Below are 26,750 nucleotides of genomic sequence, written 5' to 3'. Positions count from 1 at the left end.
AATTGAATAATGACAGGGGATACAGGTATGCTTTAACCGTTATTGATTTGAGGAGTAGATTTGCCTGGGTTGTCCCTTTAAAAAATAAAAGGGGTGATACTTTAATGTTAGCCTTTAAGCTAATATTTGATCGGGATAAAAGGAAACCAAAGAAGTTATGGACTGATGAGGGAACAGAGTTCTATAACAAAATATTCATGAAATTTCTTAAGGGGAAGGGTATTAAATTATACAGCACCTTTAATGAAGGAAAGGCAGTTGTTATTGAGCGTTTTAATCGTACTTTAAAAGAGAAATTATATAAAAAATTCACACAACTCGGTTCTCAAAAATGGGTGTATTTAATTCAGGATATTGTAGATAATTACAATAATACAGTTCATTCATCAACACAATCAAAACCATCAGAAACATTTACAAAATTAGAATATGAAAAGGAGATTAATTTGAGAAAGCCCAAGTTTAAAGTTGGTGATATTGTAAGAATATACAAATGGAAAAGTCATTTTGAGAAAGGTTATACACAAAAATGGACTCGTGAATTATTTAAAATCATTGATGTAATGGATACAGTCCCTTGGACCTACAAATTATATGATTTAAATGGAGAAGAAATCTTGGGTTCATTTTACTCACAAGAATTACAAAAAACACAAGTAAGCAGATAATACCCTTGAAAATAATAAATAAATAAATAAAATGTAATGGGGATACGTTTTTAAATCTGTGAACCCCAAACACAGAATCCCACAACTTTTTAGTTGGGGCTTAACTTTTGTGTGTGTATAATGGGGATACGTTTTTAAATCTGTGAACCCCAAACACAGAATCCCACAACTTTTTAGTTGGGGCTTAACTTTTGTGTGTGTATAATGGGGATACGTTTTTAAATCTGTGAACCCCAAACACAGAATCCCACAACTTTTTAGTTGGGGCTTAACTTTTGTGTGTGTATAATGGGGATACGTTTTTAAATCTGTGAACCCCAAACACAGAATCCCACAACTTTTTAGTTGGGGCTTAACTTTTGTGTGTGTATAATGGGGATACGTTTTTAAATCTGTGAACCCCAAACACAGAATCCCACAACTTTTTAGTTGGGGCTTAACTTTTGTGTGTGTATAATGGGGATACGTTTTTAAATCTGTGAACCCCAAACACAGAATCCCACAACTTTTTAGTTGGGGCTTAACTTTTGTGTGTGTGTGTATGTGCGAGTGAGTCATAATAATATACAAACCCTAACCCAACCCAAGCCCTAACCCAACCCCATCCCTAACCCAAACCCATCCCTAACCCAACCCATCCCTAACCCAACCCCATCCCTAACCCAACCCCATCCCTAACCCAACCCCATCCCTAACCCAACCCCATCCCTAACCCAACCCCATCCCTAACCCAACCCCAACCCTAACCCAACCCCATCCCTAACCCAACCCCATCCCTAACCCAACCCATCCCTAACCCTCACATTCAAAATCCCAACCCTAACCCAATCCCATCCCTAACCCAACCCCAACCCTAACCCTCACATTCAAAATCCCAACCCTAACCCAACCCATCCCTAACCCAACCCCATCCCTAACCCAACCCCATCCCTAACCCAACCCCAACCCTAACCCTCACATTCAAAATCCCAACCCTAACGCAACCCCATCCCTAACCCTCACATTCAAAATCCCACCCAAACCCTAACATAATCTTTCTTTTCTTCTTTTTTAAATACGTATTTCTTTTTTTTTTTTTCCTCTTCCTCCAATTCTGTCTTTCAAGGCTTTTAAGTTTGAAGAAGTAGAAATGGGAAGAAAGAATTTTCCAGCATTTTCTTCCTCGAACTTTCTTGATATTGCTTAAATCAAGCGTCATTAAATAAAGAACATTGTTCATTGCTTTAGAATCCAAAGAGTCTCCAAGAGGAACCCCACAGGTAGAGTCTCCAAAATAAAACCAACTTTCCAAGTTCCCAAGGTATAACCACATTCCTGTTGAGCCTCCAAGATAGGTATCACATTCCGAGTCATCAAAACAAAACCCCCATTCCGAGTCTCCAAAAATATAACCATCTTTCCAAGTCCCCAAGGTAAAACCACAATTTTCAGAAATATTGGGGGTTTCCGTGATAAGTCTCACATAGTATAACTGCGGACCATCAGGGAAAACTTCCCTTTCCCAATTTTTTAGGGTTTCTATGATGTGTCTCACATAGTATAACTGCGGACCATCAGGGAGAATTCCCATTTCACAATTTTTTAGGGTTTCTATGATGTGTCTCACATAGTATAACTGCGGACCATCAGGGAGAACTCTCCTTGCCCAATTTTTTAGGGTTTCTATGATGTGTCTCACATAGTATAACTGCGGACCATCAGGGAGAACTCTCCTTGCCCAATTTTTTAGGGTTTCTATGATGTGTCTCACATAGTATAACTGCGGACCATCAGGGAGAACTCTCCTTGCCCAATTTTTTAGGGTTTCTATGATGTGTCTCACATAGTATAACTGCGGACCATCAGGGAGAACTCTCCTTTCCCAATTTTCAGAAATTTGTGGGTCTCCAATGTATGACTTGTATTCTGGCTCATCAAGGTAGAACTTGTTCAGTGGGTTTTGTTTTGATAACTCACAACAAGTATCATCATGGTAAAACTCTTTTTCAGGATTTTGTGGATCTCCAAGGTATAACTCTTTGGCTGGGTCATCAAGGTAGAACTCGTTCTGGGGGTCTTGGTTGTTCAAAATGTCTTCAAACAAAAAAATAACTTCATCCCAAGTTGTGTTAAAAGCAGAATTTTCATTTCGTATCTCAGATACAATTTCCTGTGAAAGAAAATAACAATGTATTAATTTAATACAATATTTTTTATTTGTATAAATCAAGCTCTATGAATATTAAAATAAACTTTGTTAACTCTTACACGAGTCTCATCTTAAAAAAAAAAAAAAAAAAAAAAAAAAATTAAATAAATAAATAAATAAATAAACAAACTTACCTCCATTGATAAGAGGTTCGAGTCCAGTTCATCAATCTGAAGGTTGAGTTCTACACAGGTAGTAGGACTCCATGGAATAGCAAAGTTATCCCATTCCATTTCGGCATAGTAGTCCATTCTCAAGTGAAGCAGAAAGCGTGTTTGAAAAAGCCTGTGTGGTCGGTGCCTTTTATAAGGACTGGGTGTGTCTTCCTGTGGAAATTCCCTGGGCGTGTCTTAACTGGAAATGATGTGATGGAAATTCCCTGAAAATGATGTAATGTATTACCTGGAAATGATACAATGCTGAAGAGTTTATAAAGTGGGTGGGACTTAGCAAAAGTGGGAGGAGCTTAGCAAAAGTGGGCGGGGCTTAGTAAAAAGTGGGCGTGGTTTAACAAAAAGTGGGCGGGGCTTAGTAAAAAATGGGCGTGGTTTACCAAAAAGTGGGCGGGGCTTACCAAAAATGGTATGTGGCACTGGAGGCGCTCAAACAAGAACATTGAGGGAGGTTTACCATTTTATCTTAGCTCAGTTAAAATATCTTAATAAAGAACCAAACTCAAACATATTTTTTGTTAATATATTAGATGGTGAAGAGAGTTGTAGGAGAATTAAATTATTTCCCACGCATAAACAAATATTTGTAGGGTCGTTGTTTGAGTGGGTTATATTCACCAGATGATATTAAGAGTAAAAGGTTAAAAGGTCCATGAGGTCAGAAGGATCACAGGTGTTTAAGTGGTCTAATGAATAAGGATAACATGTCAAAAGGTTAGAAGGTTCGTAAAGAACAGGGTGAGAGAAATATAGGTGTTTAGGGGCAATGAGGGAGGGAAAGAATTAATATGGAAGTGAATGGGTCAATGTTTGAGTGGGTCAAAGATTAATCTGCCAGATGATATGTAGAAGAAGGATGATAGGTCTATAAGAGAAAACAAATATTTGTAGTGTTTGAGTGGTCTAATGAACAACATTAAGGATAGGTACTACAGACAAAAGGTTCATAAAGATGAGGGTGGGAGAAATAGAGGTGTTTATGATTTTTGAAAAAGACAAGGGGGTAAATGACATTAGATAGGGATTTCACATGTTAAACGGAGGTGTCCCAGAAGCAACATTATTACACTACTGAGAGGGGGAAGGACACAAACACAACATTTGAGAGCAGGGACCGAGAGACATGGAGACATCGAGAGATCTGAGAGAGGGCGAGGGCTTTGGGGGGGGGGGCATGGGAAGGGGGCGGTGGGAGAGGTATAAAACATATGGACACTGCCAGGACTTCCAGGAAAGAAGTTGGAATTTCAAACAAGGTGGATCTGGGGTGAATTAGCGGGGGTAGAAAAGATCAAGGTTTTGGATGGGGGAAGATAAGAGATGGTGGTGAACAGCTGTTTTAAAGACCTGGAGGGAGGAGTGGGATTGAAGGGAGTGAGGGAGTTTGTTCCAGAGGCGGGAGAAAAGAGGAATGAAAGAGTGAAGGTGAGCAGAGAGCCGAGATTTCGGCAGTTTAACCATCAGAGGGTTACTGGCAGATCTTGTGCGACCTGTAGGAATATTTGGGGGACAGAGCACAGAGAGAGCTGGGGGTGCAAGGCCGGAGAGGAGTCGGTAGAAGACAGAAAGACCACCTACCTGCCTGCGGTGAGTGAGTGAAAGGCCCTCAGAGATAGCTTCATCACGGGAGATTCCAATAATTCTGAAAGCTTTGGTTTCAACAGCGTGAAGCCGAGCTAGGTGTGAGGCAGGAGCACCGGCCCATAGGGGAGAACAGTATTCCATTGAGCTGCGGATGAAAGCCTTGTATGTGGTGAGGAGCTCAGGTGTGCCGAGGAAGGACTTCGCACGACGGAGGATGCCCAGTCGGCGACTGGCTTTGGAGGCCAGCTTGGAAATGTGGTTTTCCCAAGAAAGATCATGGCAGATAGTGAGACCCAAAATCTTGAGCGACAGAACTTCTTGGAGAGGATTGTTGAGAAAGTAGATGGGAGGGTTGTCCAGTCGATCTTTTCGGAGAGACATAGTAAGAGTGTGAGATTTGTCAGGATTGAAAGACATGTTCCACTTGTTTGACCAGTCTGTGATTTTGTCCAGGTCTTCAGAGAGTGAGGAGGCAGCAGACTGCCGATCTGAGGGAAGAGGAATGGAGCGGCAGAGAGTGGAGTCATCAGCAAAGAGATAGAGAGGATTTTCGAGAGAGTCAGAGAGATCATTGATGAAGACCAGAAAAAGCACGGGGCCCAGAACACTGCCTTGGGGAACTCCAGCCTGAACAGGAAGAGGAGATGAGAGAAACCCATTCAGGGCCACACGTTGACGACGACTAGAGAGGAAGTCCGCCAGCCATGCGTGGAGATTTCCATGGATACCAAAGGAGGAGAGTTTGGTGAGCAGAGCGGGGTGCCAGACCATGTCGAAGGCACGTGATATGTCGAGGGAGACAGCTCTAATTTCCTGTTTGGCATTGAGGACCTCCATCCATTGTTGAGACAGCAGAAGCAGCATGTCCAGAGTAGAGTGACCTGGTCTGAAACCAAATTGATGATCAGAGATCAAGCCATTGGAGAAGAGGAAAGATTTCATATCCGAAGCAATGATGGATTCCATGACTTTGCTGATAATTGGGAGAAGGCTGATTGGTCTGTAGTTGCTAGGATCTGTTTTTGCACCTTTTTTGTGCAAAGCGGTGATGTTGGCTGATTTCCAAGCAGATGGCAGTTGACCTTGAGCAAAAGAGAGGGTGAAGAGAACAGAGAGAGGGTGAGATAGAGCAGCAGAGCAGGATTTTAGGACCCGTGGGCTGATGCCGTCGGGTCCAGTTGCAGAATCAGAGTCGAGGGTTGACAGAAACTTTTCCACCTTGTCAGGAGGAAAGGACACGGAGTCCAGGAGCAGCAGGGTACGACTGGGTATGGTGGGTACAGAGAGGGATGGGTTTGGGACACAAGATTTAGAGGCAAACACAGAGTTGAGGCATTCAGCTTTTTCACGTGCGGAGTCAGCTGTGTAGCCGTTTGAGGTAAGGGAGGGGATGGAGGGGGAACAAACACCAGAAACGGATTTGACCAGACGCCACCAGGATTTGGAAGAGGGAGACAGATAAGAGAGTTTGGTCTTGAGAACGGAGAGATATTGTTTCCTGGCTCTCCTGAGGGTGGACACACACTTGTTTCGGGCTTTGTGAAAGGAAATGAGATTTCCTTCCGTTGGATTTGCTTTCCAGGAGACGAAGGCAAGTTGTTTCTGGGCAACAGCCTCACCACAAGATTCCGTGTACCATGGACGGGAGGAAGGGTATGACAACTGAAGACGAGATGGGATAAATCTGTGCATGAGAGAGAGCAATTTACTTTGGAAGAATTCCCAGGATGAGTTGATGTCAGAGGTGGTAGAGATGGGAGACCAGTCCAGATGATTGATGGCTGCTTGAAGACCGTGCCAGTTGGCCTGAGTGAAATGCCAGACTCGTCGACGCTGAGCAGGCTCCCTGAGGATGGTCAGAGAGATGTCCACTTTAACAAGGACATGATCAGATGATCCGATCGGAGCAGAAGAAGAGCAGCAGACATTTTCAGGGAAGTTAGTCATAACCAAGTCCAGAAGAGAAGATGTTCCGTTGACTGAGATCCGGGTCGGGAAATTGACAGATTGTGTCAGTCCCAGTGAGTCACAGAAGTCCTTTGCTGAGGAGCCATGGCTGGTGAGAGAGGTACCCACACCCAGCCAACTGGCATGATGACAGTTGAAATCACCACATATGAGGAAGAGAGAGTTGGGATGAGTAGATAGAAGTTGGTCCATATCATCAGACAGCGAGATGTAGATGGTGTCATCACTGTTTGGTGGACGGTACAACACACATATGAACAAGAGGTGGGAGCGAAGGGGAAGCCGTAGCCAGAGGTATTCCTGGGGGTGAGGTGGAGAGAGTGCAGTGCAGGGCGAGTGAGGAAGAGAGTTTTTGATAAAGATAGCAACCCCGCCTCCAGGACGAGGCTCAGGTCTATCATACCGGACGGAGGAGGGAGTAGCCCGGGAGAGATACTATGGAATCAGAGACATCATAAAGGAGGAAAGTTTCTGTTAAGCAGATCACGTCTGGTTTGACAGAAGCAACCTGTATGGAGAGATCAGTTAAGTTTGAACGAAGGCCCCGGATGTTTGAGGTCCATACCGTTAATGAAGAGGAAGGGGGAGCATCAGATACAGAACAGGGGGGAGGAGGGGTAGGGTAAGATGTGGAAGAGGTGGAAGAGGTTGGGAGAGCTGTTGAAGGTGTGTCAGAGATTTCAGAATAGCTCGGAGAAAGGGAAGGATGGGGCGGACAAAAGGTTTGATGGTGATTGGGTGAGCCACAATGAGGTGTTATTTGAGGAGGGGGAAGAGCGAGGCAGAAGGTTGGGGGAGATGGAGGTGAGAGTTTGAAGGGGGAAGAAGCGGGGAGGACGCTTTGAGGAGGGGGAGTGAGAGGGGGGAAATTGAGAAGCAATGAGGGTGGGGAGATTTGAAGGGGAGGGGTGAGGGGGGAGTTTGGGAGGGAAGGGACAAGGGGAGGGATTTGAAAGGGATGGGATATGGTGGAGATTTGGAGGGGAGGTGTGAGGCAGGAGTCTAGGAGGGGAGGGGTGAGGGGGTAGTTTAGGAGGGAGGGGGCAAGGGGGGAGATTTGAAAGGGATGGGTGATGGGGAAGATTTGGAGGGGAGGGGTGATGGGGAAGATTTGGAGGGGAGGGGTGAGATTGGATTTTTGAAAGTGTAAGATTTATGGGAAACGAACATTTATTGCAAAATGAGTTTCTTGTGACCTGCGAGTTAAAAATACGTTTAAGGACGCTGGATGGAGGATGGAGTGCAGGAGAGTTTAGGGAATGTAGAAAAAAGGCACTATAGGAGATGGATATTTTTTTTGGGATGAATTGATTTGGTGAGCAAGTCGAAAGCAGCCTTTTAAAGAAGAAGAAGAAAAAGGTGTTATAAAATATGACGGAATACATAACTTGAGGGGAAAGTGTAAACATTGAAGGTTAATGAGTGAAAACTATCTGGGGAAATGGGGGAGAAACACGTGGTCGAAGAACGAACGAACGAATAAGAATGAATAAACGAATGAGAACAGAGAAGGAAATGTTTTTTTTTTTTTTTTTTTTTTTTTTTTGAGTTGAGATTTACACAAGGAAGTAGACTATGGGTGAAAAGACTGGGAATACAGAGAACGAAAGTTATTGGATCACAAACGACGGACCGCTGAGAGAAAAACAAAGCCTCAAGGTTGTACAGTGCACACTGTACAAGGCCTCAAGACACGACACGAATTAACACGATTTTCAATACAGGTATGAAAGATTTGCACCGAAAAATCTTCGTCGGGACACAATATACGTACAACACCATAAATAAATACAGTTTTAACGAAAATACAAATGGGAACAATCACTTAACTTCGATTTCAAATCGTTCGCGACGCGGCAAAGGCCTTGCTCGCGACACGGCAAACAGACGATCAATTTATGAAAGATAAACACCGAGAAACAACCAAAGTTGCACACAAGAACTTCACACACCGAAAGATAAATACAGTTTCGACAAAATACAATTGTGAACAGACTTAACTTCGACAAACGTGGAGACCGTGTGGAGCTTCGAAAATCCCTCCCACCGTCTCCGAGATCTCGCGAGATCTCCCATTTCATTATGTGTGCAATTTTGGATGTATTTTGATGTACTTAGGATAGTGTTGCATTCCTTGCGTTGATGCAATACAGTGAGGGGTTTTATGCCTCCGCCGACGAAGATTCTGACCGACGAAGTCGCCAGAGCATTATGTTTTCAGTTTGTCCGTCTGGCTCTGGCTGTGCGTCCGTCCGTCCATGATAGGTTTTCGCTACCGCGATAACTTGAGAACAGCTGAAGGGATCTTAGTCAAACTTGGTGCTGGTATGTATAATGAGGTAAAGATGAACTGATTCGATTTTGGGGTCACGAGGTCAAAGGCCAAAGGTCAGAGGTAGCTTTAGGTGAAAATCCTGTTACCGTGATAACTTGTGAACCAGTGATGAGATTCTGACCAAATTTAGAACACTTATGTAGAATGATGTAAAGATGAAGTGATTAGATTTTGGGGTCAAGAGATCAAATGTCAAAGTCTGTAATAGGTCTATAACTTGAGAACGGCTGAAGTGATCTAATTCAAACTTGGTACAGGTATGTATAATGATGTAAAGATTAACTGATTAGATTTTGTGGTCAATGGGTCAAAGGTCAAAGTCCCTAATAGGTCTATAACATGAGAACGGCTAAAGGGATCTAATTCAAATTTGGTGCAGATATGTATAATGATGTAAAGATTTGACTTTGGGGTCGAATAGACTGATTCGACTTTGGGGTCCCGAGGTCAAAGGTCAGAGGTCATGTCAGGTAAAAATGTGATAACTTGTGAACAGCTGAAGGATCTAAATTAAAACTTAGTACAGGTATGTATAACGATGTAAACATGAACTGATTCAATTTTGGTGTCAAGAGGTCAAATGTCAGTGGTCATGTCAGGTAAAATTGTGATAACTTGAGAACAACTGAATGCATTTAAAGCAAACTTGGTACAAGTATTATAATGATGTAATAATGTGGGCGGAGGCATATCGGTCGATGTCGTGATGTCGAAGAGTGTTGTTGAAGTTACATCTAACATCATGACAATGCACGTTGCCATGGCGATGTGTTTGCTAATATAATTGGTTTGAAGACAACGTTGAAAATCTGCAGTGGGCAGCCCAGAGGCTCAATCAAAACCCAACCAAACCACTCTGGTACATATTGGAATGCTGCATGATGGCCAGAGCCAACAGACCCTAATCTACCCCTGAATTCACTCTTGGTCTGTTGGAGGAATGGGCCAACATTTCTGCTGATAGTGGCCAAATTTGTTGCAAAGTGTTTGGGAGAGTGACACCTTATTATACACTAGTAGGGATTCACAGAAAATAAAGTCCTCAACTCCGCCCCCTTCCTTCCCCTTCACAAATCACAAGTCATCAACCTCCACCTACTGACCCCAAGTCCTCAACCTCCCCATCCCAACTCTAAGTCTTCCATCCCTTCCTTACTACAAGCCTTCAAACCCCCCACCACACCCCCCCCCACCACAACAACTTCTCAACCACTCCCCCCATCGAACACAGAAACCACAATCAAAACAGCAACAGCATGGCAACAACATGTCATGGCCCATCATGATCACCTGTCCAACCCACAATGCTACAAGATATGTGGAAACCCCATGGAATTGCAACTCTCAAGTGACCATGAGCACCCTTTTTGAGCCAATAAATGACCCTAAACCAATTATCTTTTTCTTGATGCATAAGTAGGTTGCCGATTTATGATAGAATGTTGTTAACACATTATAGGACAATACAGTAGTAGATTTAAGTCACGCTAGTCAATGTCATTCAAACATTTTAAGTGCAGTGTACTGCCGTTCGTCCGATACCTGGGAAGCATATCTTTGTGAATAAATTATGGAAATAAATTATTTCGTGTCCATTGCTCTCCCTCCCCGTTTACTTATTAAATAAGTGTGGCGGTTACCTTATGTGCAGGTAACCGCATGTGGCGGTTACCTTATGTGATTACCTTATTTGGGCATAATACACGTGCACGGGCCTGTTGGACTTGTGGTTGTGCGGACGTGACGCACGCGCGGTTGCCGGAGCCACGCCCTCCGAAGAGGGCTTTTGGCTTTATATAAGCGCGCTGACTTCCGTTCGAGTTTAGTGTGCTGGATCTTGCTGTTACAATAAACCATCTTCGAACCCTACGAATGGCCTCGTTCGCTCGCCTTCCGCGACTCCTTTCGCGACTCCTAAATAAGCACATTAAGTGCATTGGTTTTTGAGTGATGTTTTCACCCCTGTTTGTCTGTTTGTCCATTTGTCTGTCCGTTTGGATGGAGGTTATGTTTTCACCCGTGTCTGTCTGTCCATTTGTCTGTCCGTTTGTGAACAAAATATCTCAAAACGTTGTGGACGGATTCGGACGAAATTTGGCAGAGATGTAGCGTATGTCACAAGGACCAAATGATTAGATTTTGGTGAATCGAATCTACTTGTCCTTGTGAGACACCCAACCTGTCCAACAAGTTTCGTCCAAATCCATCCATAACTTTTTGATATATCCCGCTATGTATCGTTTTGGCCCGATCTCCCAATGGTGAAGAATCACAAAAATTCTAGTAGCCGGATCCGGATCTTCACCAACATCTAATCATTTGGTCCTTGTGACATACGCTACATCTCTGCCAAATTTCGTCCGAATCCACAGACAGACACGGGTGAAAACATAACCTCTATCCAAACGAACAGACAAATGGACAAACAGACAGACAGGGGTGAAAACATAACCTCCGTCTCATATCCGAATCTATATTCAGTTTTTAAAGTGATTCTTCACCATTGGGAGATCGGGCCAAAACGATACATAGCGGGATATCTCAAAAAGTTATGGATGGATTTGGACGAAACTTGTTGGACAGGTTGGGTGTCTCACAAGGACAAGTAGATTCGATTTTGGTGAAGATCTGAATATGGATCCGGATATGAGAATTATTTAATTATTTAAGTGATTCTTCACCAATGCGTGCTTGGGCCAAAAACGATACATAGCAGGATATCTCAAAAAAATAATGGATGGATTTGGCCGAAACTTGTTGGACAGGTTGAGTGTGTGACAAGGAAGAATCGATTCGATTTTGGTGAAGATCCGGATCCGGATCCAGATAGTAGAATTTTTTAAGCGATTCTTCACCATTGAGTGATATGGCCAACCAGGCGGAGGTATGCTCTCTAATGAGTACCGTTCTAGTTTCTTAAGCAATGCATCCCCCCATTAACACACTATGCTATGTACACTGTACAGTATATGATAAAATCGTATCTGAATAACGTTGTTTCATATAACGTTGTAGTTTTTAGGTACGCATCCACGACGTAAATTGGCGACTTGGTTTTTGGGGGTTTTTTTCGATAATAGTCGAGGCTCGTGGAAGAACTAGTACACTGAACGGATCAGGATGCAACAGGACAAAATAAATAGTAGAGAGAAGGGAGAAACACCAACAGCAGAGTTTGAATGACAAAATATAGGCAGACTTGGACAAACAAGTATAGGGAGGAATGGGGAGCAGGGGAATATGGAGGGGGAAAAAAGATGGATACAGAAGAAAACTCTCAGGAACATTTGGGAGGAGGATTGGGGCTGGAGGGTTAATGAGGGTAGAAAAGATCAGGGTTTTGGATTGGGTAAAATCAGAGATGGTGGTGAACAGCTGTCTGAAGACTTAGAGGAAGGAAGGAGATTGAAGAGGATGTTGAGGTTCGTTCCACAGGTGGGGGAAAAAACCAGAAACAAATAAGTAGAGGTGAGCAGTGATCCTGGATTTAGGTAGTTTCATCAGAAAAGTGTTGATGGTGGACCCTGTGCGCCCTGTAGAAACCTGGGGGTGAGGAACAAAGCACGGAAAGAACAGAGGGTGCTACACCAGAAAGGAGGCGATAGAAGACAGAGAGACCACCGACCTGTCTGTGATGACGTAGTGACAGGCCCATAGACTCAGCTTCATTATTGGGGATTCTAATAATATTGAAGGCCTTGGTTTCCACGGCATCAAGCTGAGCAAGCTGTGAGGCAGGAGAGCCAGTCCAGAGGGTAGAGCAGTACTCCATCAAGCTGCAGATGAAGGCCTTGTAGGTGGATAGGAGTTCAGGTGTGCTAAGGAAAGACTTTGTATGACGGAGGATGCCCAGTCGGTGGCTGGCTTTGGAGGCCAACTTTGAAATGTGGTTTGCCCTAGAAAGATCATGGCTGATAAATGAGACCCAGGAGTTTTAATGGCTGAACTTCCTCAAGAGGATTGTTTAGAAAGTACATGGAGTTGGTTCTTTCACGGTGAAGTAGTGAGAGTGTGAGATTTGTCAGGATTTATAGACATCTTCCAAGTATTTGACATTTGTCATACTAGGACGTGCCCGTACGTGGCGTACCCGTAACCGTACCGTACCCGGAACCGTACCCGTACCGTACCCGTACCCGTGACGTGCCCGTAATGAATATGTACAAAATATAAATATGTATGTACTACAATCGATCGTACCTTACAACAATCAACACAGATTGCAACGTCAAATAAATGAATACGCTCTCAAATGTGCCGTCCGAGGCAGCGTCTGCTCGCCACGTTCAGCGTCACTATGACTATCCGTAAGTCCGGAAGTGACGTCCTCATTTGACTGTCCGGAAGGTCGCATATCGCAGTTACGATGAATCGCAAATTAGTTTTAATTAGTTTTAAAACATAGTTTAACGCCAACATAGTTTGCCAACGTGAAATAAATGAATACGCTCTCAAATGTGCCGTCCGAGGCAGAGTCTGTTCGCCACGTTCGGCACACGTGATAGCTCGCTGCTCTCTGATTGGTTGAATCGTTTTTTGGACATAGCTCGGTAACTACTTGTCCGATTAATTTCAAACCTTGAAAAGGCACATCCTCGGGTCCCCAGCAATATACCTGGCAAGTTGCAAGTATATCGGACCCGTGGTTGTCGAGAAACAGCGGTCACAGACAAACAAACACACACACAGACATACACACATACACACACACACACACACACACACACACACACACACACACACACACACACACACACACACACACACACACACACACACACACACACACACACACAGATTAGTGGAATTATAGATAGATGTCTGCTTTCTACTCATTGTTGAAAGTAAATAATGACGGATGTCTTCTTTCACAATGACTCGAGATTCCCGGAACTCCTCGGGAAAAGACTTTTATAATGACGTGGGTTTTATGGTCCCCGGGCGAGTTGTTTAAGAGAAAATAGCTGGAAATAGACCTCTGGCTCTGCCTCGATCCCAAAAACATTCCCAGTGCCTATGTGCATACATCGTGTTTATGTAGCTCGGATAGATTCCAATAGCACTGACCCATCGGCTGACATCAGAGGCCTGATGCCTAAAGACTGAAGCACGAGGCCTACACATACTGTGGCCTTCACAAGACCAATGACAACTATTGGCTCCAACCTTTGATATTTGATGATCCTTTTAACAGTCGCTTTGGCCGTTTTACACTGAAGGGAAAACTTATAGGAAGGGCATGGCGATTGTGAATATGACAGCGCCAAAGATGTTTTTGGCTTCGCAAAGTACAAACATGGTGGCCATATGATTTTTCAGGGGACAATTGTGGGTGGAGTCAGGCGAGCCATCCAACCAATTGGTGGAAAGGAATGTTACACACAGATGGACGAATGAACAAGCGTGTTATTATCTGGATAACAATGTTACAGCACTTCCAAGATGATATCATGTCTTCGTCTGGTGTTTTGTCGGAAGACCGGTTGAGTGTTGCAGAATCAGCACAAAAGCAAGGATTACACTGGGTGGTTTGCCGTTGCCTTCCCACTGAAAAAGGCAGGAATTTGCCATTTGTTTAGGATGCCAGCGATAGCTTGCCTACATGCCTACAATACCAGCAGATGAGATGCCGAGATTAGATTGTTGTTCATATGCTAAGCTCCAACCCACATGCCCTACCTTAGACTGTGGACGAGCAGAGCAACAACCTAGGATTGCACACAACCTTGGAAGGATTTCAAAAACAAAAGTAACCAGAAAGCATTTGAAAATGCAAAGCCCGTCCGTGTCCGCTTTGCATTCAGACTTCTTCTTCAGTATGCTAAACATGACGAAAATACCAAAAAAAAAAAAAAACATTGACGATTTTAGGCGATCTTGACCTTTTGACCTCTAAAGAATCGGCTTCTAGCTTTTGATTGGTGAACCAATTAAATGACCGAATATGCAAATCCTTAAAAATTTCAGGTCAATCAAATGAAAATTGGCCATTTTATGTGATGCTGACCTTTGACCTTTTGACCCAATTATTAATTTGTCTTCTCCTTCTCATGATAAAGTTTTGTTGAAATTTGATGACAAAAGCTGAAACGGTAAATTGAAATTTCAGGTCAATCGGATGAAAGTTGATGATTTTCGGTGATGTTGACCTTTGACCTTTTGACAAAAATTATTAATTTGTCTTCCCCATATTCTCATAAGCATTGTTTGAAAAATCGATGAGAATTGTCAAATGGTAAAAAAAAAAGAAGAAAAGTCCGACAGACAGACAGATACATCGGGGTGATTGCAAACCCCAACTCCCGGGGGACGGGCTAAATACCAGAAAATAATTTGGCTCAATATTTAAAGGCCATGTTGGGACAATGTGCCCATGCCGTTTGTCCGTGTCTACTCCACAATCTATGCGGACCTTCAATGGTCCAGCCATTTTAAGTCACTGGCTGGGGTGGGGTGTCAGGCATCGTTTTTGTCGTGGGGATGAAGGGAGGGGCGTTTATGTGTCCCCAACAGGACACCCATACCGATCATCAAAATGTAACCTCCAAACCCAGGGAGGCAGCACTAATAGTAATAATGAGCCGTGCACGACTAATCTACAATAAGTCACACTGGAGTAATAATTAAGGGAAGATCGAACTATAAGTAAAAGGACCATTAATCGAAACTCTTGGGAAACTGTAATAAAAGTACCGTAATTAAAAAGTGACCTCCAAACTCCAGCGCTAATTCATTCTAATGATCGAGGGTACTCGAGTTGAACATTCGAAATGAGATCATTCACGAGCGTTTTATGGGAATGTAAATATATGTTCCATTCATTACAACTCATATGCTGCCACTTCTGTGATGACGTCACAATGGCGCCGGTATTTCACGGGTTTCTTAAGCTTTTATTAGTTTCGCTTTGTAACGATTCATAAGAACAATTTAACATTTTTAGTTCGAAGAATATACGAACGGAGATAATGTTGATTTTCTGATACCAAACATGCAGCAAAATGATTGCTTCGAGGTATGTACACTTTCCTCTAAGCTATCTAGCCTGGGTTCGAATCCAGACCTCGCTATAAACTGCCGTCCTGGTGGTTCACAGGCACAGGGTGATCTCTCGGATGGATGTTAAACTGGGGTCCCGTCTGCCAGCATTGGTAGGTGGATGTTAAATATCCCACGGGTCCTTCGTAAAGAGTAGGCGAGCTATCGCTGGCACCATGAACTAATTACAAATTCCCGCCCAAACCAGCAGAGGGCGTCGCATCAGCGGGCACAGCCACGCCCTTAGCCAATGATGCCACCCGCAGCCTTATGCTACACACGAACGTGGTTGTGACTTTGTGAAGGTTACATGTAGATAGCCATGAATGGCACAAAAGATAGTGGGTCTTCAGTGATGTACTGTATGTCACATATTCCAACCCCAGCCCTTCCCTCTCCCACCCCTCCCCAAAACAAACCACAAACATTATTATGTGAACAAAGAAATTCACATTGTTGAGCTAGAAAATAATGAAACACTTTTTTGCTGCACGTATGGTATCAGACATGCCAGAGCCTTTTGACAAGTGGGCTAAAGCAGGTAAGAGTACATGCTTCACTGTCCGTGGCATCGTCTGGGAAGTGCTGTCACATTTTATGCACCATGAGGTAATGGAGGACGATCTCCAGCTCCTCTGTCATATTTACTGCATTATCTATAGCAGCAATTACATTGTTCTTGGCCATGAAAGAGACATTGAAAGAAGATGGATGGATAATCGCTTACACATATTTTAGCCTTTCTAAGTGAGGTGTGTGTGTGTGTGTGTGTATGTGTGTGTGTATGTGTGTGTGTGTGTGTGTTTGTGTGTGTGTGTGTGTGTGTTTGTGTGTGTGTGTGTGTGTGTGTGTGTGTGTGTGTGTATGTGTGTTTGGTTGTTCTCTCCATTTGCGTGTTTCAGGAGGTGAATCGGAGTCCTCCCATGACCCAAAGTCTCCACCTCTTCGGTAAGGGATCACAGTTCATGGACCAAACTTTAACTTTTTCAGAGTTTTATTCCAAGTTCTCTTTTCAGGATCGTCACCGAACCCCGGATTGTCTCCAGTTGTAGTTCATTTGTGGTAATATTCCCGGGGATGGTTTGTAAAATCTCAGTGAGGTTCTTCTTCATCACTCCTGTTGCTCCAATTATCACTGGTACAATTTCGACGCTCTTCAGCTTCCAAGATCTCTTCACCTCATTTTTGAGGTTCTGGTATTTGGTCATTTTCTTTGATTTCTGCGTTTAGGCCAAAATCGCTGGGTGCTGATATCTCAATCATCAATGTTGTTTTTCCCTTTTTGTTCCCGAGTACAATGTCCGGACGCAATGCCTTGTTTTTTATGTTCACGCTCGATGGAATCATCAGGTCGTACGTGAGCATGACGTCCCCATTTTCAATGATTGCCCTTGGTTCGTGTTTCCATGAGTTTTCTGTTACTGGGATGTTTACATTTTTGCAGATTTGCCAATGAATCACTTTGCATACTTTGTTGTAGCGTTGTGTGTAAAGTTGTTCTGATAATAGTTTTTTGCATCCCGAGAGCAGGTGACTAGTACTTTCTGTTATCTACACTTGTCCGAATGGCTCAGTGCCGCCATCTTTTTTAATCCATTGGTGTAGTGTCCTTGATCTTTGGCATTTATTATGATTCGTTCGCTGTCCCAGTTGAGCTGACCAATGAGTCTTCTTTGTCTATCCCTACTCTGTCCAATTATTGTTGTATTTTCCTGCTCTTTTGTCATCCTCCCAATTGTTGGTGTACATCTGTTGATATTTCGTTTCAGTTTTTCTTTCTTCTTTTTTGCAATTGCTGGGGCTGTACTCGGTTTCTTGTGTGACATCTTCCATTCGCACCTGTATTTGCAATTTTTTTGCTAGATGGGTTAGGGATACCTTCTCTGGTTTGTTGTCTTTGTGTTTGCCTACAAATTGGATTCTGTAATCTGTTGCACTTTTTACATATTCAGCCAATCCTACAGTTGTCATTCTGTGCCCTTGGTTGAGAACTCCATCAGGCCGCTACCTCCTTCTCATCTCGGCAGGTACATTCTCGGGATGCATTGATTTTTGTAAAACATTTTGTGGATGGTGAGGAGTTTCCTCGTTTTGATATCCAGTTTAATGATTTCTGATTGTGGCCAGTTTATTACTCCGCGGCTGTAATGAAGTATTGTTAGTTGGTTTATGGCTTTGATTTTGTTCCTTGGAGATAGGTATGTTTTCAGGATCAGCCTTGTTCTACCCAAGTATTCTTTGGCAATTGTTTTGCGCATTTGTTTGTCACATATTTGGTGGCCCTTTTCTACCCCCGAGGTATTTGGATGATGCTTTGTTGTCCAGCTCCTGTATTGCTGTATTTGTGTCAATTTTTATGTTCCCCATTTTTGTTGGTCTACCTTGCATGAACGTGCACTTGGTACACTTATTCAGGCCAAATTCCATTTGAATGTCATCGGAGTACTTCACTCATTTGTGTTGTTCTGCCAATTTTTCGTCGTTTGGTGCAAAGTGTTTTAAATTGTCCATGTAGAGTAGATGCGTAGCCTTTTTGTCTCTTTGGATGTTCTCTTATTTGATGTCAGGGTGTATCACTGTATCAATGTCCTTATTCATTAATGAGGTTGTTTAGTGGGCTCAGGGCCAGGTAAAACAGGTGGAGTGAAAGTCTGTCTCCCTCGAAGATTCCTCGACGTATCTTCACTCCTGGTATTTCCATCTTTCCTTCCGAATGCTTTAATATAAATGTGGTATTCCAAGGCTCCATTGCTTTCTCTATCAGCTTGATTCATTACTTGGGGCTTCATCTTGTACAATTGCATGCATTGTATCATCCATGAATATGGGACACCATCAAAAGCTTTTCTGTAGTCTATCAATTTTTGAGTTTGGCCTTGTTTAGTAGAAGGTGGTCTATCGTTCCGCAGCATCCTCTTTTACATCCCTTCTGTTCTGCCTCTGGGCCTCCATCTTGTGTAGGTGATGGTATATCATTTCTGTTATGATTCCCATCATGAGTTTGTACGTTGTTGGCAGACACGTTATTGATCTATACTTGTGTGTGTGTGTGTGTGTGTGTGTGTGTGTGTGTGTGTGTGTGTGTGTGTGTGTGTGTATGTCTGATTTCTTCTCCCTTGGAATTACCAGTTAATCTGGGAATGAAAATTGAGCGTCAGTATTTATATTCTTCTGTAACAAACGCTGGGGGTTGGTGCTGTCTCCCACCCTTATTAGTCAGAAGTTGGGGTCTCATTAATCAGAGGGTCAGATAAAGCAGTCTTTGGTCAGAAAAACTGATCTGCAACTACACAATGGCCAACTCTTTTCAAAAGGTATCATGAGCTCTTTAAGCACCTGTATTCATAGTCCATAATTCAAAGTCCATAATGTTGTGTTTTAGATTCGTTATACTTTCTACAGTGATGTAAGTCTCATGGAAGAGCTTGTAAAAACATCACATGTCGGACAAAGACATTAGTAGACAATTTAATTTAATGTGAATTACTAATGCATTAGTAGACAATGGACAAGCATATGGTTTTGGGAATTGAATTTGGCTTCCCTGCATCCTGGGCCAGGGATTCTGAGAGGAACACAAACAGGCTTTCAGATAAGACAGAGGGCTGGCAAGATAGTATACAGATATGCGCAATCACCAAAAGCTGTCTAGCCAGGGTTCGAATCTCAACCCAGCTGTAAACTGTCATCCTGGTGTTTCGTAGGCAAGGCGAGGAATCAATTGGGAATCCTATATGCTGGCATTAGTTGGTGGACGTTAAAGATCCTGGGGTGTCCTTCACAAAGAGTAAATTTTCTTCAAAAAGACAAAGAAGTGAATCTTCAAAAAGAGCCGGCCCACTAAATAGATTCTAATCTTCCGCCTGGACTACAGGTAGCAAGTGGTCTGGTCGTCTTGGACTACAGGTAGCAAGTGGTCTGGTCGTCTTGGAGGTTCCTTGATTCCAGGTTACACTGCCAGCTGTCTGAATGTGGTCGCTGTCTGGTCAGCAGCCTCTGCACTAAAACAAATTGACCAGACGGTTTGCATGTTTTCATGTGAGCGGCCTTCTTCGAATTCAAAAGTCAACTAAAGCAATACAAATAAGACAACCAGTTTAACGGCCTCTTGTATTCCATGATGTGACTCCCTGTCTTCAAAGCAAGACAATTGTATCAAAAATCGTACATAATAGACAACTCAAAAGTGAATGCACATAATTCTCTGAGAATAAGCCTGTCTAGTCGTCCACAACCTGTGCGTCAAAAGTAATTGCTCAATCATAAGTCCAGCCAATAACCACAGGACAGACATCAACAACAATTGAGAATGAAACTCCATTTTATAGTCGAAATTTGATGCAGATGAAACACATGTTACATGATGAGTTCATAGAACATCTTACTTCATGAAGTCTTGAGAAAAGGGACATGGGAAGGGTCTTTTAAAAGCTTTGAACATGATAATAATTCATATTTCCGAGCAAGACGCCATTTTGTCTGAATCTCAATATTCCCCAATGTTGACATTGCGAGTAGCAACTTTGATTGTATTGGGCTAGATGGAGTAAAATTGCGTAATTTTTGTCCAATTACTGCTAAAATGGAGGTTTTTGGAAGAGGCAAGTAGGTGATTATTTTGAAATAAAATAAAAGTTTGAAATCTGGAGAAAAAAACAAAACAACCCTATTTTTTCAAAAGTTTACCGCCATTGATGCACTGTATTTTACACCACCTATTTAATACATTAAATTCGTTTTTTATGCTTGTTGTTTGTGTCCTATATGATGGAATGATTTTGAATGTTTGTTTGACTGCCAGACAGACAGACAGACGGACAAAGTGAGCCAATTCTTGCTTCACCCCGCTTTTCATGTCGGGTAAAAAGTGATAATTCAAATGAATGCAAATCTTTAACATTGATCTAAAGCTCAAAGTGCACTTAGCAGCACAAACACATTAATGTACTCGAATATGAATTTCTAAGGTAGTTAGAGAATGGAAAGACATGTACGACTATATGGTACTTGAACCTAGGTTGTGAGACTTACATCAGTTCAGGGTACGGCTGGACGATATTTTCGGCCAAGGCTTTCCACTAACCGGCTGGCAAGGTGTGACGTGACTTTCAAATGAAGATGCAGCAATTTGTAAATAGTTCAGGATGCCGGCGATAAATCGTCCACGCTTCATGAAAGACCCCATGGGATCTTTAATGTCCACCAGCTCATGCCAGCAGTAAGGCCATCTAGCTTAACCTTTATCAGAGGGACAGCGCATGTTGTGCCTGCGAAGCATTAATTGAACTCGAATCGGTTTGAATCCCGGTGGAGTCATACCAATACGCGTGACACAGGGCCGCGAATGTAGAAGCAAGTTGCATTTTATCAACCGTGATTACGAGGTACACAGGGCCGCGAATGTTGAAGCAGGTCGCATTTTATCTACCCTGAATACAGGTACAAAGGGCCGTGAATGTAGAAGCAGGTCGCATTTTATCAACAGTGAATACGGGCTACACAGGGCCGCGAATGTAGAAACAAGTCGCATTTCATCAACCGTCAATACAGGGTACACAGGGCCGCGAATGTAGAGGCAAGTTGCATTTTATCAACCGTGAATACGGGGTACACAGGGCCGCAAATGTAGAAGCAGGTTGCATTTTATCAACCGTGACTACGAGGTACACAGGGCCGCGAATGAAGAAGCAGGTCGCATTTTATCAACAGTGAATACAGGGTACACAGTGCCGCGAATGTAGAGGCATGTTGCATTTTATCAACCGTCAATACAGGGTACACAGGGCCGCGAATGTAGAGGCAAGTTGCATTTTATCAACCGTGAATACGGGGTACACAGGGCCGCAAATGTAGAAGCAGGTCGCATTTTATCAACAGTGAATACAGGGTACACAGTGCCGTGAATGTAGAGGCATGTTGCATTTTATCAACCGCGAATACGGGGTACAGAGGGCCGCGAATGTAGAAGCAGGTCGCATTTTGTCAACAGTGAATACAGGGTACACAGTGCCGCGAATGTCGAGGCATGTTGCATTTTATCAACAGTGAATACAGGGTACATAGGGCCGCGAATGTAGAGGCATGTTACATTATATCAACCGCGAATACGGGGTACACAGGGCCACAAATGTAGAAGAAAGGAACATTTTATCAACAGTGAATAAAGGGTACACTGTGCCATGAATGTAGAAGCAGGTCGCATTTTATCAACAGTGAATACGGGGTACACAGGGCTGCGAATGTAGAAACAAGTCGCATTTCATCAACCGTCAAGACAGGGTACACAGGGCTGCGAATGTAGAAACAAGTCGCATTTCATCAACCGCGAATACGGGGTACACAGGGCTGCAAATGTAGAAGCAAGTTGCATTTTATCAACCGTGACTACGAGGTACACAGGGCCGCGAATGTTGAAGCAGGTCGCATTTTATCTACCCTGAATACAGGGCACAAAGGGCCGTGAATGAAGCAGGTCGCATTTTATCAACAGTGAATATGGGGTACACAGGGCCGCGAATGTAGAAGCAGGTCGCATTTTATTAACAGTGAATACAGGGTACACAGTGCCGCGAATGTAGAGGCATGTTACATTTTATCAACCGCGAATACGGGGTACACAGGGCCGCGAATGTAGAAGCAGGTCGCATTTTATCAACAGTGAATACAGGGTACACAGGGCCGCGAATGTAGAGGCATGTTACATTTTATCAACCGCGAATATGGGGTACACAGGGCCGCGAATGTAGAAGCAAGTTGGATTTTATGAACAGTGAATACAGGGTACACAGGGCCGCAAATGTAGAAGCAAGTTGCATTTTATCAACCGTCACTACGGGGTACACAGGGCCGCGAATGTAGAAGCAGGTTGCATTTTATCAACAGTGAATACAGGGTACACAGGGCTGCGAATGTTGAAGCAGGTCGCATTTTATCTACCCTGAATAGAGGGTACAAAGGGCCACGAATATAGAAGCAAGTTGCATTTTATCAACAATGAATACAGGGTACACAGTGCCGCGAATGTAGAAGCAGGTCACATTTTATCAACCGTGAATACAGGGTACACAGTGCCACGAATGTAGAGGCAAGTTGCATTTTATCAACCACGAATACGGGGTACACATGGCCGCGAATGTAGAAGCAAGTTGCATTTTATCAACCGTCACTGCGAGATACACAGGGCCGCAAATGTAGAAACAGGTCGCATTTTATCTACCCTGAATACATAGTACAAAGGGCCGCGAATGTAGAAGCAAGTTGCATTTTATCAACCGTCACTGCGAGGTACACAGGGCCGCAAATGTTGAAGCAGGTCGCATTTTATCTACTGTGAATACAGGGTACAAAGGGCCGCGAATGCAGCAGGTCGCATTTTATCAACAGTGAATACAGGGTACACAGTGCCACGAATGTAGAAGCAAGTTGCATTTTATCAACCTTGAAGACAGGGTACACAGGGCCGTGAATGTAGAAACAGGTCGCATTTTATCAAACATGAATATGGGGTACACAGGGCAGCGAATGTAGAAGCAAGTTGCATTTAATCAACAGTGAATACAGGGTACACAGTGCCGCAAATGTAGAAGCAAGTTGCATTTTATCAACCTTGAATACAGGGTACACAGGGCCGTGAATGTAGAAACAGGTCGCATTTTATCAAACGTGAATACGGGGTACCCAGGGCAGCGAATGATAGAAGCAAGTTGCATTTTATCAACAGTGAATACAGGGTACACAGTGCCGCGAATGTAGAAACAGGTCGCATTTTATCAACCATGAATAGAGGGTACACAGTGCCGCAAATGTAGAAGCAGGTCGCATTTTATCTACCCTGAATAGAGGGTACACAGTGCCGCGAATGTAGAAGCAGGTCGCATTTTATCAACCGTGAATACAGGATACACAGTGCCACGAATGTAGAGGCAAGTTGCATTTTATCAACCATGAATACAGGTACACATGGCCGCGAATGTAGAAGCAAGTTGCATTTTATCAACCGTCACTGCGAGGTACACAGGGCAGCGAATGTAGAAGCAAGTTGCATTTTATCAACCGTGAATACATGGTACGCAGTGCCGCGAATGTAGAAACAGGTCGCATTTTATCAACCGTGAATACATGGTACACAGGGCAGTGAATGTAGAAGCAAGTTGCATTTTATATCAACTGTGAATACATGGTACACAAGGCCGCGAATGTAAAAGCAAGTTGCATTTTATATCAACCGTAAATACAGGGTACACAGGGCCACGAATGTAGAAACTGGACGCATTTTATCAACCGTAAATACAGAGTTCACAGGGCCAATGAAGATGCAGGTCGCATTTTATATCAACCGTGAATACATGGTACACAGGGCAGCGAATGTAGAAACAGGTTGCATTTTATCAACCGTAAATACAGGGTTCACAGGGCCAATGAAGATGCAGGTCACATTTTATATCAATGGTGAATACATGGTACACAGGGCAGCGAATGTATAAGCAAGTTGCATTTTATATCAACCGTGAATACAGGGTACACAGAGCCGCAAATGTAGAAACAGATCGCATTTTATTAAATGTGAATACAGGATACACAGGGCCACGAATGAAGATGCAGGTCGCATTTTATATCAACTATGAATACGCAGACCCCACAAATTTTGGGACCGGGAATGTCAGGGTCTGTCTGTTCCTCGGTCAGTTGTTCATGATAAACAGAATATATTTAGGTGGCTTAAAAAAATGGGGAAAATACATTTCAGTTTCTTTGTAAATTGCACGAACTTGGTTACAACTTTTAGATGGATATGGTTTGCACACATGATATGGATGATCATATTTACTACAGAGTGGACAATGAAGACGACGAATCGCTGATCTCTCCTTCCTGGTATTTTCCAGAACTTTCAGCTTCTCACCTTCCTTTTGGATTGTGGTTTGTAGTACTAAGCATCATGAGCCATCATTCCAGCCTATGGAAAAGTTTTTCTTCTCACTTCTCAAGTTTGAAAGCCAAACATAACATTTTTAGAACTTAACAATTCCTACCTACGCCTTGTTTTTGAACAGCATTAACACAATAACATAGCTCAGAAAAGTCATTACCATCGACATCAAAGTGACGCCAGATCTCCAAGAAGCTCTGGGAGTTAACTCCGTGAAGTCCCACGGGGGTCACCTTTCCTCCTTGAGAGCACATGGATATGAGAGAGACAGAGACAGCGAGAGAGAGAGAGAAGATTGCAGTATTGCAGGAAGAGGAGAGCTACAGTAGTGAATGCAGGGGAACGAAATTAATACGGACAAGCCCTATGGACAGGCGTGCATTAGTCAAATGAAATCAATGCGGCAAAAGCACAGCCAATGGCATAATGGCTTCACCTAATGGACAGAAAAGCTTTCTACTTTATACCTGGTGTAAATAAGACTTTGGAACATACGAATCTGAAAGCAATCAAGAAAATAATATCCTCATTCATTTGGCATCGAAATCCATTGGAAAGACTTAGATGATTCCTGCAGCTCATGGATGTGATTGTCTTAAGATTCGTGCTCTTGACATCATGTGTAGAGCTGAGTTAACATCACCTAGTTGTGATTTTTTGCTAGTTTATAGTGTCAGGAACCAAAGTAGTATATATCGCCAATTGGAGGAAACCATCAGAAAATAACAATCTACGTTGGAATTTCCACTGTGCCACTTCAATGTTAAAAGGTTCCTTCGAGGCATTGATAGTTCAATAAGAGATATGGATTTTATCCAACAACTCCTTGACTCCCATCCGCAATCATTTCATGCAAACTTGAAATCCCAAGTGGTCATTTAGAGCTAAAGAACTATGAAGTTTGAACTTTTTGGCTTCACATTATTAAATGGACATTTCTACCTGCTGTAAACTCAAAATATGGCATCGTGATGAAATTAATATTTTGACATCCTTCTTCTGCTATGAAAATAAAATGCGTTAGAATTTCTGAAGTTATCTGAGCTAAATGTGATTCCAGGTTCATGAAAAGTACTCGAGATCAAAGGGTTAATAAGCATTGGAAATACATGTTTCCTTTTATTGTGTCACGAATGGAAGAGCAAGGGACATCATGGGGAAATTTTCTGCACAGATAAACTCATCGACATTAACTGAACAATGTTTTGGTTCATAAATATCAAGCGTCCTCATTCATAATATTTTACTAACGAGTGCACAAGATAGGTCAACCTCCTCTTCAAAACCATATTATGGATCATTACATGTTTACATTATGATTACATGATCATTACATTATTCCACATTGTGATTTCATCGATGCAGCCTCTTCTGCAAGTTATGTTTAACAATGATAAAATTATTATTACTCCTTTCTGTGCCGCCCATGGCTGCTACTTTGCATGATTTTCTGAGGATGCGGCTGTGCCACTGATGCAGTGCCCCAAGGGGGTTTTTTTTGTTTTTGTTTTTGTTTTTTTGTATACAAGATCGAGGCTCGTGAAAGAGCGAACATTAATCACACAGAAAGACAAACCGACACATAAAACATATAACATGGGGAGCGGTAGACAAGATGGGGCGAGAGGGGGAGGAACACAAACACAACATCTGAGAGCAGGCACATCGAGAGATCTGTGGGAGGGAGAGGGCTTTGGGGGGGGGGGGGGGAGGGAGAGGTATAAAACATATGGACACTGCCGGGACTTCCAGGAAAGAAGTTGGAATTTCAAACAAGGTCGATCTGGGGTGAATTAGTGGGGGTAGAAAAGATCAAGGTTTTGGATGGGGAAAGATAAGAGATGGTGGTGAACAGCTGTTTTAAAGA

At 43.0% G+C, this 26,750-nt stretch overlaps 1 protein-coding gene across 2 annotated transcripts in view; it reads right to left on the bottom strand.

Moving 5' to 3' along the window:
- Positions 1 to 25,213, bottom strand: part of LOC137435455 (secretagogin) — a 125,321-nt gene extending 100,108 nt beyond the window's left edge. The window contains exon 1 of one of the 2 annotated variants that reach the window (XM_068129244.2): positions 25,044 to 25,213. In XM_068129244.2, coding sequence (XP_067985345.1) covers positions 25,044 to 25,137 — 94 coding nt within the window. In that variant the 5' untranslated portion in view covers positions 25,138 to 25,213. The remainder of the gene's footprint in view (positions 1 to 25,043) is intronic. The other variant, XM_068129245.2, reaches the window with a different exon arrangement.
- Positions 25,214 to 26,750: the final 1,537 nt, after the last annotated feature.

Source organism: Myxine glutinosa, chromosome 9, assembly GCF_964187855.1.
Source record: "Myxine glutinosa chromosome 9, kmMyxGlut1.1, whole genome shotgun sequence".
Classification (NCBI taxonomy): Eukaryota; Metazoa; Chordata; class Myxini; order Myxiniformes; family Myxinidae; genus Myxine; species Myxine glutinosa.
Note: the sequence above shows the minus strand (reverse complement) of the source record. Positions and strands in the feature narration are given on the sequence as shown.